This window comes from Vanessa atalanta, chromosome 22 (assembly GCF_905147765.1).
Source record: "Vanessa atalanta chromosome 22, ilVanAtal1.2, whole genome shotgun sequence".
In the NCBI taxonomy this organism is placed as follows: Eukaryota; Metazoa; Arthropoda; class Insecta; order Lepidoptera; family Nymphalidae; genus Vanessa; species Vanessa atalanta.
Window position 1 is genome coordinate 7822767 of NC_061892.1, and position 16493 is coordinate 7839259.

The following is a 16493-nucleotide window of genomic DNA, read 5'->3' on the forward strand; positions in this document are numbered from 1 at the left end:
CTACGCGGACTCGACACTCTCATCAAGGTGACATGGTAGAATTTCCAGGAGGTGTCCATCAGGGCACTCGATGTTTAATAATGTTTAATGTTTAATGATGTTTAGGTGGTTTTTAAGCCGTCCGGAAGGTATCAAAGTGAAAGGCCCAGAGGAGGTATTTTATTCAAAGCCTGAAAGGTAGATGAAGTTTCCGGGAGTACTTGATCCTTGGGCCGAATTATACCCAAAGAATCACTATGCCAGCGTTTAAAGTAAAGTACATATGGGCTGAAGCTCTCACTGCTCAGAATTACGCCATTTGTGGAGACAGCTTTGTGGATGGCAGTGATACTTCGTACAAAGAACCCTCTCTGGAAACTTCAGGTGAAGGTTCTCGCTTAAGGGTATCGGTTCTGGGTGGATGCCGAGGTGAGCGCAGGTGCTGCATGACTGTTTTGTTAAGTACCTGTATGGGATAGTGAGGCAGAAGGAGACGGCCCTGACAGAGTTTGCCACATGGAGGCTTCAGGGGTCTCCACGGTAGTAATAGTCGGCGGAAATGTTTCGGTGTCGAGTATTGCATTAATCACCCTCCCTGCTGGATAAAATCTTTTTGCAAGAGTATCATGTCGTGGAAAGTGCCTCCGCTGAACCGCTTCCCGAAGATCGGGGGAGTAGCGACAGCCGTAGGCGTATCTTTTATAACTGGGTCAGGTGTCACTGGGATTAGTTGGGTTCTCTGTATTCCGGAATCCCATCTAGGAGTGAATGCCTTTACGTTTCCAAAGATCTAATTTTCTTCTATAAATAAATATCTAGATTAACTTATTTTCTCTAACAAAAGACCCTTTGTCTAGCAATAGAACATTTAGGGACTGTTTTGTTTGCTCATTTTCTTTATTGCAAACATTTCGTTATAAATAGTCATAGATAAAAAAAACCCTAATGCTATTTTTAATACATACACAATGTTGGACTTATCCCTCAAATGGAAGGGGTTATGTCAAAATGTAAAGAAATCAACAAGAATTATAACATATCTAACTTACTTATCCACATATACATATATGTGGATAAATAAGTGTAATGTATATGTGCATACATATTTATGTACACGTATTTATAAAATACAAAATATATTTTTTTCCATGTAAATAACTTACATATTTCTTAGTTACAATAATATATTTTATTTTAGGCGGTAAAAATAAAACGTTTTTAAAGTAAATTACGCCCCTTTATAATTAATTTTAAGAGAAAATAATAATTAAAAGAGCGTAAGTAGAACATACCAGTTTGAGCGTATTCTAGTTTTTAACTCAGTGCTAGTAATCGGACCTGCATTGTTTTCACTTGTAGCCATTAATAAAGATAACTATAGTTCAACGTTGAGGGAATAACAGATTTACGAGCGAAGAAAACTTTCTTGACCTTGAGTTACGTATAATGTGGAATTTTATTATGATACTACGATTTGCATGTAATTTTGCTACGCTTAGAAATCCTGCTTATAATGTTGATGTGATTTATTGTTCGATATTTAAAATATTTTGATTTTGAAAATAATCTATCACGAGATCTCCGAAACTATAGAGCCAATTGATTTGAAATTTAGCATAGATTTTTGGAAATTTCAACTTCGAGGTAATGTATGGTAACACATGAAGGGGAATTTTGTATGAATTTTAATTGGTACGGTACATTGAGTTGTACCTATATATTCTTATTCAATTGAATTTGGCTGAAAATATAATAAGATTAAAAAGATTTAGCCTTAACTGAAAATAACTTAACTGTAATTTTATGAACGGTCGCTAAATATATAATCATGGGTGAAACAGGGAGCGTTTTTAATCACCAACTTCCTGATGCTATGCTAGTCAGTGTGTACTAAAAACCAACAAAATAAAAAGTAAGATTACAACTTCAAATACAGTTTAAATTTATAATGTTTAAATTTGGTTAGGTAATATATTACGCTTCAAAGTTTCAAAGTCACAGGTTATTATTTATTTCGCTTTGGGAGAAATACAATTTTACTTTGTCTGACTATTTATGTATTTTAATTGAATCTCGTTTCTTTCGTTTCGATTCCTCTGCTGAATATTGTTGTATTGTTAAATTGTATGCGCATACTATAAAGAGGTAAAATTTATTTGTTTGTCCAAAGTAATAATACAATTCGGAATATTTTTTTTACTGGTATAAAGCCACATTATTTCTGAGTGCTATAGTGCTTAAAATATATTTAAGTCATATCATGTTCTCAAAAAATAGGCGTCCGTGTGGATTTGTTAGAAACTTAATCGTATTATTTAAAGAATTGACGGTATTTGATAAAATCCAAGGTCTCATTCGAACCAACGGTTAACCGAGGGTCTTTTGCTTGGTTAAGGTGACCGTCAAACCTAATTATCACCAAGCTAGGCTATGATTAACAAGATACTATATTCATTCCGTTAATATTTAAACGGTTGATTAAATATAGATAAACACATTTAATACTACGTTTAATATTACTTATCTTTATTAATAGTTTCACATATAATGCGAAAGAAAATATTCACAATTATTAAACTTTTATCAATTTAATATCCGTCGATTTTATTAGCAAAAATATTATTGAGAATTTCATGCTTCTAACATAAAAATAATTAATTTAATCAGTTTTTATTACGTAATATGTCTTTTTTTACTTTCGTTTTATGTTTGATTTTTATAATTCTATCTGGTTTGTTGAAATAGAAATCATTATTTACTCATACATAAGAATTATTTATATTAAGTGCTTAAATATTTACAAATAAAAATTAAAAATAGTTAGTATATAAATCATGACAGCGTGGAATGGTGGCAAGAATACTGGCAACATTTCCCCCTTGAATCGCATTTCCGATTCTCTGGGCAAAAATAACCAAACCTCCTGTCACTAAGTGGAGGCAATAAGGCGAGGTGTCATGGTGAATTTTGTTGAAATCAATGTCACTATTTTTAAATCGATGTAGATGCATGGTGGTAGGGCAGCCCCTTTTTTTATCCCTTAGGGATAGGTATGATCCACTCATCAGATATTCTACCGCCAAACAGCAATACTTAGTACTGTTGTAGTCCGGTTTGAATGGTGAGTGAGCCAGCAAGAACAAGGGACATAACATCTACTACTTAGTTTCAGAATAGATTAATGTTAAGCAATAAATTTTTGATTATTTATATATGTTTATTACAAACCTACTTTATTATCTCGGTGTGCGTGACAGTTTTGCTCGACACTCGCCAAACCTTATAATACTTTACTAGTGTGCGTGTACTCAGGGACCAACTAACTACTAGTTATGTCGATGCGTTCGTAGCTTTGAAAGTCTATCTAGATAGATGAACAATCAAAGCAATAGATATATGATTACAGTAATATATATTTTAATGTCTTATTCAACTTATACTAAACAGTTATGTTGTTTTAGGTAGAAAAGCATCACAGCAGCCTCAATGTGACATATCAAAGAAATCAAATTTACGAGAAGGTATTATTGGTGAAACGAAATCTTTACCGTGGGTAGGAGTTCTACGTTTTCATATCCGTAAGTTACTTTATCTTTACAATAAACGTCTGATCTACTGTTATGTTATAATATTATTTAGAAGATTGAACTGGGTGGCGCGTACGCAGCTTCGGTCTTTGAAATATGCTTCTAGTCCAGGAGACAACGTTGACAATTTCAAGATAATAACTCTTGATTATTTTAAGCAATTCCTCTCCGGTTATATCTGTCTGATGTCATCAATAAAAAAAATGGCATCTGACTGTCCTTACTAATAATGCGTATGTACTGTTACTATGGCCCCGAACAATGGTATAAAAAATTCTAATTTGAAATTCGAAACATTACCAATAATTTGGCTGACTGCTGTGTGTCTGCTGTCAAAATCTAAATCATGCAAGCGTAAGGCATAATATTTTATTCCATTAATTAAATGGAAACCTTACCTAAATGTAACTTTAACTGAAAGTTCTATTAAACGTTCTAAAAGTAAGATATACATAAATATAGTCTACGAAACCATAAATATTATTTCTATAGTCATAGCTTTTTTATTTTATTTTTTTGTTGAAGATAGCTCCATGCATAATATCTTCATGTTTGTAATTATTTTTTTTTTTACTTTATAGTAATTATGTTGCTGCTTTCATATACTATTTCTATAATTCAATGGAAAACAGAAATTGACTCTATTTTATAGATATTACGTTTTGAATGTCAACATATGTTTCCTACTTCTTTTATTTTCCTTAAATAAATAGATAAAAGACTGCAGAAAAAACCCATCTTGATTTATTATTATGACGTAAAAGTTTTAAAATAATTAAAAAATATCGTTACAGATGAGGAGGATTCCCTTAAAATAGCGCTAACTGGAATTGTTTTGGTAAAGGAAAACTATTGTATAACCAACGCTAACGATGTCGCCAAGATATCTCATTTAAAGTTTACGTATGTTTCATTTTGATATTGATCATCTAACGGCTGTTTATTTTTACCAAAACAACTGTTAAAAGTCTTTATTATGATAAAATTAAACACAAACAATGCTTGTTTATTTTTATATAATCTTTCTAGCTAGTTTTGTTCAAAATATTATAACTTAGTCAAACTGTTTCGCTGTCAATCCATTGAACAGAAAATTTATAGGTTAGCGGACCAACAAATGGGTCACCTGATGTTAAATGGTCACCGTCGCCCATAGACATTGGCGCTGTTAGAAATATTAACCATCCCTAACTTCGCCAATGCGCCACAAACTTTGGGAACTAAGATGTTATGTCCTTTGTGCCTGTAGTTACACTGGTTCACACACCCTTCAAACCGGAACACAACAATACAGAGTATTGTAGCTTGGCGGCAGAATATCTGTTGAGTAGGTGGTACCTACCCAGACGGGCTTGCATAAAGCCCTACCATAATTATAAGTGTTATATAAAAGGGGATATCTGATCATAAAAATAAATTATTTCTATTTTTAGGAGAGAAAGCAAAGCAATGTTTATTATAAAAGATAATGAAACATGGTCCAGTGGAGTTTTGAGCTACATGATCCATCCGGAATATGAGTTTGCGACATACAATACCATAGCTTTAGTAGAATTGGCGGAGCATTACCAAGGTCCCAAAACAACTGAATCAGTTATTTCCTATTTATTGCAATTTATACATGAATTTTATATTTAATTACTTTTTTTAGCTGAATTAAAACCTATTTGCTGGCCTAAATATTATTACAATACATCAACTAATTTATATGCAGTTGGGTATACTGACGGTAAATCCTAATTCATTCATATTTAATATGCTGTTTTTAAGAATAAGCTTAAATGACATTAAAAAATACTACCGAGAAGCTTTCATCCAAGATTCCAAGGCTGATGGTCATGGTTGATGACACATTTGGTAGAGTTGTATCCTCATTATGTTTCTCGAAATCGCCTACAAAAGATCGCTCATAAGAAGAGAAGAATTATAAACAGATATCAAGCACACGAAAAATAGTGATGTTTGTCTGGATTTAACTCCTCTTTAAGAGGAAAGAAACTTTTAACGAAAAACTTGTTAATTTAGGGTCTTTTTTTGTTCCGCTTTACAATCTCATGCACGTTCTTAGAATCAAAACATAGTGTGAATGCCTTTTTGAAATGTTTAATAATACAACAATATATTAAATCAGTAATATTACTTTTCAGAAAAACAACTTCTGGAAAAAATAATTTATAAAGTTGAATATATTGAGCATGCACTATGCAATGAGTTCTATAATCGAATCGGGGTATGGTGAACATTATTATTTTAATATTAAAAAAATATGAAATTCTCATTTGCGTGCATATCTTTTGCATTTGATAATGTGGTTTAAAAACACAAACACATCACTTTCCAAGTTCGACCACGATCTCTTGGTCTATAGTCGTAGTCACCTCTATCAAAAATGTTCACTCAACTGGTGTTGATGTTATTTTTGTAGTTACTTATAGAAAATAAATTATTTTGTAGCTTGTATTGCCAAAAAATAGGAATAATTATATTTTTATATTTGTTATTTATAAAATATATGTATGCATATATATTGTTTGATTATTATTATTTTATAATTATTTGATATGTTATCTAAAGATAGATTAGAAGAATATTTTATTTCATTTAAAAAAAATAAAATATTTTTCTAATATGTTTTCTTATTAAATATTTCAGCTTAAAAACAATTTATATGTACCTGTACATTACTTTTGTGCTTTTGCTAAGAATAATAAGAAGAATTGCGTGTGGGAAAATGGGATGGCACTCGTTTCAAATACAACGGGACCTTGGACTTTAGTAAGTATGAACTGTTTAATTACAAAAAAATAGGGAAACACAGTACAGGCGAATGAGGCGTCTATTGCTAGCGCCACTGGTTATAGAGTACTTAGTAAGAAATATTATTCATTCCATCGTAAATGTGCCCATAGTGATGGTTAAAGGAACTAGGTCGATCTTGTGTCAGATTATAATGTCCCCCTGACGTGATTTTGTGGTCTCGATTGCCAATCTTAGAGACTATACAAATAGCACAAAATATTATATATTATAGTGCACAACAATGTGCACATACACAAGTCTCTAATCTCTCATCCTCATAATCTGTTGGGCTGACAATCTGATACCAATGGTGGTAGGGCTTTGTACAATCCCAACATAATAGTAAACGTCTTCTCATCAGATATTCTACCGCCAAACAGCAATACTTAGAAAACTTAGGGTTTCGATTTGAAGGGAAGTTCTTAAATTCCTTAATTTTTGGCGTATTGGTGATGTAAGGAATGTGGTGACTAGTTACCATAAGGTACCATTCGTCTGCCTACCTATATAATAATAAAATAAAAAAGATTTTTTATAACAAGAATATTATTGTTTAAGATTGGTTTCGGAGTCAAAGGGCCGGGCAGTGCTGGACCTAGTCGCTTCATTGACATATCAAAATACTTACCCTGGATTGAATCGTCGACTGATACAATATTATATTAAAAATATATATATTTATTACACGTTTTATCCCAATATAATCACACCTTATGATATTAGGCTTGGTACCTAAAGTTGGTCTTGGACCAAGTTGGTCTTGAACTTGGACTTGGTATTAAATCGTTGATATATTTCAATATCGGTACTTAAAATACGTTACATGAAAATATTAATTGTGCCGTTATAGACTTTGAACTCACTTCTATGGTAGTAGAAAGTGTCAATATATTTTTTTGTTTAAATGGCTTTTAATTAAGGTTGAAATAATTTTATGATGTTCGAGTATGACGTCATCGTAGGTATAAAAAAAGATGACACGCTCGGTTAACATACGATCTAACGAATTATGCGGTATCTAGCTTACTCTATATCTGTGTGGGTATAAGTATATAAAATAAAATGTGCGCCTCTAAATGTTTAAAATTTAGATGGTTCTGCTGGAGACAGAGGTTGAAATTTGAAGTAAAAATGTTGGTTAATAATTAATAAAAATGAAATTCAAATCAAAGAAGAAAGAAATATAAATAAACCGTATATTAACATATTAATCCGGTCAAATTAGACCAGAAATCAAGAGTGAAGACACATAAACTTACAAGCTGATAATTGGTAATTTTATCAAAATATAAATAAAATTTTGAAATTCCGTATTCCTGTGTATAGACAGACATATTTACAAAAAATGTATCAATACTTTTTTCCTACAGCCACCGTTTCATAGATATTACGATTCAAAAAGTCCTTGTCTATTTGTCTTTACGCCTTCCGTGGTTGGAATAGGCTGCAGCCAAGATAGCCTTGCGCTATTGTACGCACCAGCGAGTAGTTATTAAAGATAATCTTTACCCCTGAGAAGAGTTCCATCGAGCCACGAGCGGAGCACACCACGTGAGGGGTGGCGGATGCATTATATAAACGCGATCCTGCATCTTGTCCGATCCAAGCCGAAGACAGCCATCGCGGTTTTAGTTGATGAGAAACCCACATAGCCAAATTTCCCTCCCAAGGGGATGGGCACCTTTTTAAAGGTCCGCGATAAGACAGTCTTATTTGTTTATACATATATTGTAATTTTGTTTTATATTAGACAATGGTTGGTATGGCACAATGGTTTACGGGTCGCCTAGCGATATAAAAGTCGCAGGTTCGACCCTGACTCCATGGGTATTTTCGTCCCCAGTCCTTATATTTAATCATAATTGAGGTGGGAGGGATGATAGGAATATGAGTAATTTCTTAAAATGGGGATTGGCTAACATCCTTTAATAAAAAAATATTATTATTTAAACGTTTAGAGAATATATGAAGAGGGAGACCAGCCCTCCGTAATACAGATAGAGTTGGAATTGCTTCACATTAAATCTCTCATTAGACACGACCATCTAAAGCAACGTAATAATAACGTACCAACACTTTGTTTAATTATAGCGTTTCAGTTAAATGTACTTTGAAGCCCCTAATTTTAACTGACCGTGTAATACCCATCCTAATTTAAGGGTAACCGATACCGTTTTATCGCTGAAAGTTTTATCACCTAACACATAAGTTGTCTGTTTTAAGTATGTAGTGTATCGCCGTTGGCTGGAAAAGTAGAACTAATTATTATCATGATATTTTTTTTTTATTATTATTGTAATTTAGCTATAACCAAAGCTTAAAATTATATAGAAAATTCTAAAACGATTTTTAATATAAAATATTGAACTATGATTAGAGTTGTGTCTGTCATTTTAGTTTTTGGCGGTTAAGATGTTTTTGAAATAGGACTCATCTTAATTTAGACTATACGAGAGCTTTCTGTATTTTGTCGCTGTTCGAATATGAATCGCATAATAAGATATATTTTTTTTATAAATAAAATAATATAATTAAAGCAATAACGCCAAACATCAATTAATACATACAATTGAAAAAAAATTAACCATATCTTTGTATTACAAAATCATTGCAAACATTTTGATCAGGATTAATATTACGGCATTATTATTTTCATTTTTTTAAATACCAAAATGAAAATAAGATAAAATATAATCCCAAAATATATCGGGGCCTTTGTGCCCTGTGTACACATACTGGTTTGATCGTGCAATACGAACTTAGATTACATTTTGATTTTGTACAAGACGTCGAGTAACCGATTAATTTAGTCAACCCGAATTAGGGTTTTCCCCGTCTAACTATTATTACTATTGCTTTTCAAATGGGAATGGTGTCTCGTTGAAGAGTCAATTTGATTTGGGCCATTAAGTACAAGTAAGCTAATCATATAAATGTAATCTATTCACAACGAAAGTATGCACGCAAGTGCGCCGTTGGAGTCATCCCGTCAGCCTTCAAACCGGGGTGAGAATGCAACGACTTATGCAACTAAAGACAGGTCACGTTTATTTGATAAATGATTGTATCAGATCGGATGCAATGAGAGGACGATGTGTCTCTGGGCCAAGCATACGCTGGACGTGAAGAGGCAGACCCTGTTCGTCGAAATTGGTTGAGAATTACGAGCAGTCATGATGGCAATGCTTCACTGGGGATCGGAGTGTAGGGCCGTAGTCTCGTACTTTGTCTGTGGGTAAGGGTGTAGAACCGATAGCCGTTGATGCAAGAAGGTTCTAGAGTGGAGATCGCAAATCGGCAAGCGTAGTGCAGGACGCCCCGTGGCACTGTGGAGCGATCATGTACGGAAAGTGGCTGGTAGAAAGTGGATGAGAAGGGCCAAGGATCGGCTCAGTGGCGCACCTTAGGTGAGGCCTAAATCCAGCAGTGGACAGCAGGTTGATTATTATGTGGGTGTAGCATGAAAAGAACCGATTAAATTGATAATATTGACACAAAATCCAATTTTATTTGTAACTAATGTCATCTTCTAAATGTAAAGAAAAACTAATAACAATTATAAACAACGTCGTTTTTTCTAAACTTAAATGTTTAATATAAATAACACAACACACATGGCGAATGTGTGCAGCAAAATATCCTATTACTTCATGTCGTCGTCTTCATCAAGCTTAAAATAGTAAAACGGGGTATAAGATCATATTAATATATATTTTTACGCCGACCATTAAGCAGGAATCCTGTTGCCCATGAATTATAACCCCATAGCCATTTATATGAAGACGTGGCTTAAATATACAATATTCTCGTTACGGTAGCCGCATTAAGTCGAATTTGATTAATTTCAAAATGATAAAGTGCACGTTTTAAATAAACGATAATTTATTTAATACAAGCTTTTAACGACGGTTTTCGTGCTGTCCATTTTTTTCTGAATTTAAACCACCTGACATATAAGCTATAGTTTACGCAATATATTATTTTGTGCGAGTCTGGGTAGATATTACCCATTCATCGATTATTTTTTATTCATATAAATAAGTTATTAGTTGTTTAGACATTGACGCTGTAAGAAATAATAACCATTCCTTATATCACACCAGTGCGCCACCAACCTGGGAGATAAGATGTTATGTCCCTTCTGCCTGTAGTTCTAGTTCACTCACCCTTGCTACAGCAGTGCTACCTACCCAGACTGGCTTGCACAAAGCCCTAACACCAAGTAAAAATATCGCTAAACAAAATTACTTAGTATTGCTTATTACAACACAATTACAGGCACAAGGGACATAATTTCTTAGTTCCCAAAGGTGGACGGCGAATTGACAATGTAAGGTATGTTCATATATTTATATCGTTTATGTCTATAAATAAAATAACCTATTTAATCTGCCAGTCATTCTATCTATTCTATATAAAAATACTAGCAAAAAGTCATGTCAATCTGTTCCAATTAAAGAGTATGTGAACCAACAATCATACTTTCGCGCTTACAATATTAGTAGTTATATTTAAATCTGACTCAATGTTAGCACTCGAAGATATAAGTTATATCTGTGGCGTTTATCACTCGCGTCCCAGATTAATACGGATGTTTTAGATATTAATTATGTATCAGTTAAACATATCCGTGGGAAATGGTTTATTTTAAAGTGAAACTTCTATGAATGATAACATTTTGAGATAAGATTGAACACACGAAAACAAACTCTTGAATTAACTCTTTTTTTTTTCAATATAACATTTAAATCTATTTAGACGGCTTCTGCAAGACAAGAGTATTTTCAAAAAAGACAATTTTTGAGTATTAAAAAAACATAACTGTTAAATTAAATTTTGATATTTTTTTAATTTTTATACTTATTTTGTAGTATTATGTCATCATAATCCTTTAATCGCCCATTGCTGATTCAGGTTTCTCCAATGACAAGTCACTGAGTTCGATGTTCAACTCTAAATTTCCATTCACTGCCAGTCAGTTTACGTGTATCGTCACTTCACCTAGCTGCAGTCCTACGCTATACTTGCCAAGAGATGGTCTCCACTCCAAATAACAGTATTATGTGCCACAAATGATTTTAATAATGCAGTAGGAAGTTTCATAAATTAATCTTACGTATAATCATTTTTATTTATAACAAATATAATTTTAGAATCTTTACTTGGTCTGACTACCCGTATCTATAGGTTCCACCTAATCGTCGACGTTCAACCGATAAGCAGTGTTGTTATATTCCCGTTTAAAATGTTAATGAGCCAGTATAACTACAGGCACAAGGGACATACAATCTTAGCTCCAAGGGTTGATGGCGCATTAGTGATGTGAGGAATAGTTAATGTTTCTTATAGTATGAATGTTGGTAGTGTTGACTATTTACTATTAGGGGGTCAATTTACCTGACTATATTAAAAAAAAATCGACATATTTACATCTCAGGATCACACTATTGCATTTATAATATTGCTAAGCAAAAGATAAATTATAGATAGAAATAAGACCCGTGCTTTCGAACCCATTATCTTCAATTCACATTCTCATATTCTTTCCACTAGATCATTTTGGATACTAGGCAGAAAACGTAATTATAATCTTCTGAAATTTTAACATTAATATATACAAAAACGCCAATTATGTAGTATGATTTATTCAAACCGAAAATTATCCTTTACAATTAAATATAATTATACGCAACAAAAGCTGAGAATAATAATTTGTTAATAAGAAATAAAACAGTATCCAATCTCGCGCGCATAATTGGAGTCAATTAACCGCTTTAGAATGCAAAAATTTACAACATAAAAATGTTTTCTTTCTGTTTCACGAGTGTTAATAACATTAAGACGAGATACTACAGCAAGTATAATAAATTCCTTTTGCGTAATTCGGTGTTGACACTTCGAGAATTAATATTTTAATACATTTTGTATGTAATTTTATATCGTTAACATTAAAAGTCGTAAAACTCGTTGAAGTTCGTTAACGTCAGTTCTATATGACGGTAAACATATTAATAAACACATTTAAATTCACGCTTGTCACTTAGTTTAATTTTAAAGCGGTTAGTACTAAAGCCTACTCCGACGCGTTGCATCTTCATTTGGTCATTTATTACTACAAATACGTAGATATATAAATAATTAGTATAATAGATAGATGTTCCTTGCGATTAAAATTGGTAATTTTTGACTTGATTTCGCTGGCGAATATTCACGTCTATTTTAAAATTAAATTACATTAAAATTAAACTACATTATAATGTCAGTAAAACATGAAATCTTTGATCAAACGATTTAAAATAATAAAATTATTGAATTTATAAAAAAATATGTGTTCTAAATTTTCCATTTTTTTATGTGAAAACTTCTTTCAGCTCGTTGAGTACATGAGAGCCGGTTATACGTACTTACGTTACTAAACATCGATACCGATTACGAGATTAATAATTTGTTAACTGTTGAGCTGACACCGACACAAGGTTTGAATACAAGAACAAAACAACATATTTTATAAGTTTTAATATTTATTTAGTATATTATATAAATATAATTCTATATAAATACGCTATAATTGTTGTAAGCGTGACATTATTTGGTGAAAAAGGGGAAACTACTGATACATATACACGCAACAATCATAAAACTTTATTTCATACCGCAAATTATATATTTAAAAAAAATAGAAACTTCGAAACGGAGCATATTTGCTATTGTGTCAAAAGGTCATTCGATTTTAATTAAATATTGACGTATGAGGGATTTTCTTTTGTACGCGCGCTCCATCTGTCTTTTGTTTTATACGAGGTACCTCTTTTCTCTAGCGTTTTATGAGTACCCGTGATTATAGCTAAGGATTTCCTGTTTAATCTGGGCAAGTGTAAATGACTTACGTGTTATTATCATAATGAGAATCATCTTGCGGATGTCGTCTGAAATTCTATTCTATGAGTTTAGGATTTTTTTTTTAATTTATTTTAATAATAGAAACACTATCAGAAACAAATTTATTATTATTACAGATAAACAGTCTCAGGTAAACGCGTAACACTAGAATACAACAAAGCCATAAAAAAATTAAATTCGTAATTCAGTTGTTTTCCCTTATAATAAAATAAAGCAATGCACAATTACGTAAATTAAACGATAATTAATCCCGTTGAATCAGGAGTTTATTGTGTGGGTAGACAAAATCTCAGACCAAATCAATGTAAATTTATTTACTAGATGTGCCTTGCGTATTCACTGGCATTGATTAGTTTTACAGACATATAGATAAATAATAACGAGCATGTGTATATAACTTAATACATTGCTATATTATTTATGGTTATTGTTAATAAATGATTAACTATCACAAACACAATTTAGTAATACTGGAGATTAACGCATTTTTACGTATGAATTTATGGATTGCAGGTATTACATACATTTTATTTTACTTAGTGGTAGGGCTTTGTACAAACCCGTCTGGGTAGGTACCACCCACTCATCAGATATTCTACCGCCAAATAACAGTACCCTGTATTGTTGTGTTCCGGTTAGAAGGGTGAGTGAGCCAGTGTAATCACAGGCACAAGGGACATAACATCTTAGTTCCCGAGGTTGGTGGCGCATAGGTGATTTAAGGAATGGTAAATATTTCTTACAGCGCCTTTGTCTATGGGCGGTGGTGACCACTTACCATCAGGTGGCCTATATGCTCGTCCGCCAACAAATGCTATAAAAAAATATTAACGGAATAAAAAATTATTTACATATGTGTCACCAAGACAATACTCTACGTTTCTTAACTTTTCCAAACCACCAAATGATAGCGTGATTTAACGTACACACAGCGCCATCTACCAACCGAAAGATTAAACAATAAATGTCTATTCATTCATTCATTTCGAGAAGTTTTAATAGAAAATACATTCTAGATCTACAACCCTACCCGTGCGACTATAAACAAGTTTCAAGCTCTGTCTCCGCTTATTAACATAACTATCTGATGACAACTTTAACTCAATACACGATTAAATATTAACAATTAATCAAAATAACATATTACTGCTACGCCTTGGGTTATAGGTTAGATTGTAATCGCCGTGTAAATACTCGTAACCGACCCGTTACTGTGACGTTGAATTTGGTTTAATTTATACTATGACTAGATTAAACTGTGAGATAATGAATAAATATAATTAAATATTCTACATTATATTAAATATTGTACTCGCAATATTATATTTGGTCTAATTTTCGTTTACAAGATGTACACACATCATCGGCCCATATTCGTCCACTGCTGGGCATAAGCCTCTCTAAATGCACGGCACTGTGGTCTTTCTTCGGCAAAGATGTACGCACACATATTAAATTCTTTAAAAATAAAATGTTGGTTATAAAAGTCGTCTTGTTTTGTTTTGTATGTGTTTTCCTAATTTATTTATTATATGTTTTTTTTTTTTTTTTTGTAACAAACAAAAAAATCGTCCACACATTCAATCTCGTCTTTTGAGTTTTATATTATCACTTATTTACTTTGTTTATTAAATTGCATTAATTGATAATCACAATCTCGCTTTCTAATTCCAGTTGTATTAAAACAGTTTGGTGAGAGTGTGTGTTAAACAAGATTATTGTATGCAAATCTTATTGAGTGATGATTGATATTTATTTCGTTTATATTTAATCCATATTTATAATATAATGTAAATATTGGACAACATCACATACATTACTCTGATCCCAATGTAAGTAGTACAGCACTTGCGTTATGGAAAATCAGAAGTAACGACGGTACCACAAACACCCAGACCCAAGACAAGATAATAAACTAATGAACTTTTTCTATATTAAATCGGCCGGGAATCGAACCCGGGACCTCGGAGTGGCTTACCCATGAACACTACTACCACGGAGGTCGTTTAATATTTATCCCAATCCAAGGTTTTAAGTATCTATAGTCCGTTCCAGAGTTTCCAGAATCTCTTTGGTGCACTCAGAGGAGTGCACCAAGGAGAGAGATGCATAGAGATGTCTTTTTAAATATCTTATTTCATTTTCTATATATATATAAGTTTCTATGTATATATTCTATAAGTCTTTTTTATATATATAATAGATAATTAGTCTCTGGTTTTAAAATATACTTAAATACAAATTAATCTACACTTACATACTAATTGTATAGATAAATATTTGTGGCAGCCGCAACAATTGCGGCCTTGCCTTGCAAGCTTGGGTAATTATAGTCATTGTTATTCTATAATTTAAGTTTAATTACTTTATAAATTATACTATGAATCATAAATCTCAAAAAACGAACATTTTAAAAATTACTTGTATTTGAAAAACAAACACACAGATTAAATTAAAACTTACTACTAATTACTTGTATTATTAGTCATTATAGTTGTAGTCGTTGTAGTTGTAGTAGCTAGCAGTAGTACTCGTAGGATGGAGTGTTCCAAAGAAATCAATGTTGATTGTTACTTCATTTCGAAATTCAAATTTAAAATAAATATTTGCCGTCATTATTTTATCGTATCGGTGATAAAGATCCGTTAAAAATAAAATCTTCGGGGGGATCGGCTGCCCTCTTTTAGGTACTGGTATAACTTTGATGATATCTGACAAGTCATCCTTCTGAAATCCTTTCTCGTACCAAAATTTACTTAACGATCGTTTAGTACATTTCAGAGTGACCATGACGCATGTAATTTTATTGTAAAATAGATCGTATAGTGAAAGCTAAAAAAAAAATAACAATTTTGACGTTATTATATTATACTAGCTGTGCCCGCGACCTCGTGCGCGTTGTTTGAATTTAAGTTATTTGGATATTGTAGCGTGATTTTATTTTTATTCTATATATAATTCTAAAATAAAAGTAACTTAGGCTAAGTTACTCCTTATTACATCCGCTATCTGTCAGTGGAAGTCCCGTCGAAATCGGTTCAGCCGTTTCAGAGATTAGCCGGAACAAACAGACAGATAGACAGACAAAAATTGTAAAAAAATGTAATATTACAAACAGACACTCTAATTTTATTATATGTATAGCTTTGAAGGTCAAATAAACTGGACGAATTTTAAGGCTATCAAATACGGAGATATTATAATGCATTCGTAAACACGTACTATTTT

The 16493-nt window shown here is 32.3% G+C and overlaps 1 protein-coding gene across 1 annotated transcript; it reads left to right on the plus strand.

Moving 5' to 3' along the window:
• The first annotated feature begins 236 nt into the window (after positions 1 to 236).
• Positions 237 to 7031, plus strand: LOC125072606. Its single transcript, XM_047683238.1, has 7 exons — positions 237 to 408; positions 3441 to 3557; positions 4361 to 4469; positions 5000 to 5139; positions 5714 to 5796; positions 6219 to 6341; positions 6924 to 7031. The coding sequence occupies exons 1-7, from the start codon at positions 237 to 239 to the stop codon at positions 7029 to 7031; spliced, it is 852 nt and encodes a 283-aa protein (XP_047539194.1).
• Positions 7032 to 16493: the final 9462 nt, after the last annotated feature.

Excerpts from the sequence above, each read along its gene's own strand:
- LOC125072606 (XM_047683238.1), top strand. The coding sequence starts at position 237 with ATGCCAGCGTTTAAAGTAAAGTACATATGGGCTGAAGCTCTCACTGCT. Across the intron at positions 3,558-4,360 it reads AGTTCTACGTTTTCATATCC|ATGAGGAGGATTCCCTTAAA; the intron begins GTAAGTTACTTT and ends ATATCGTTACAG. Across the intron at positions 5,797-6,218 it reads AGTTCTATAATCGAATCGGG|CTTAAAAACAATTTATATGT; the intron begins GTATGGTGAACA and ends TAAATATTTCAG.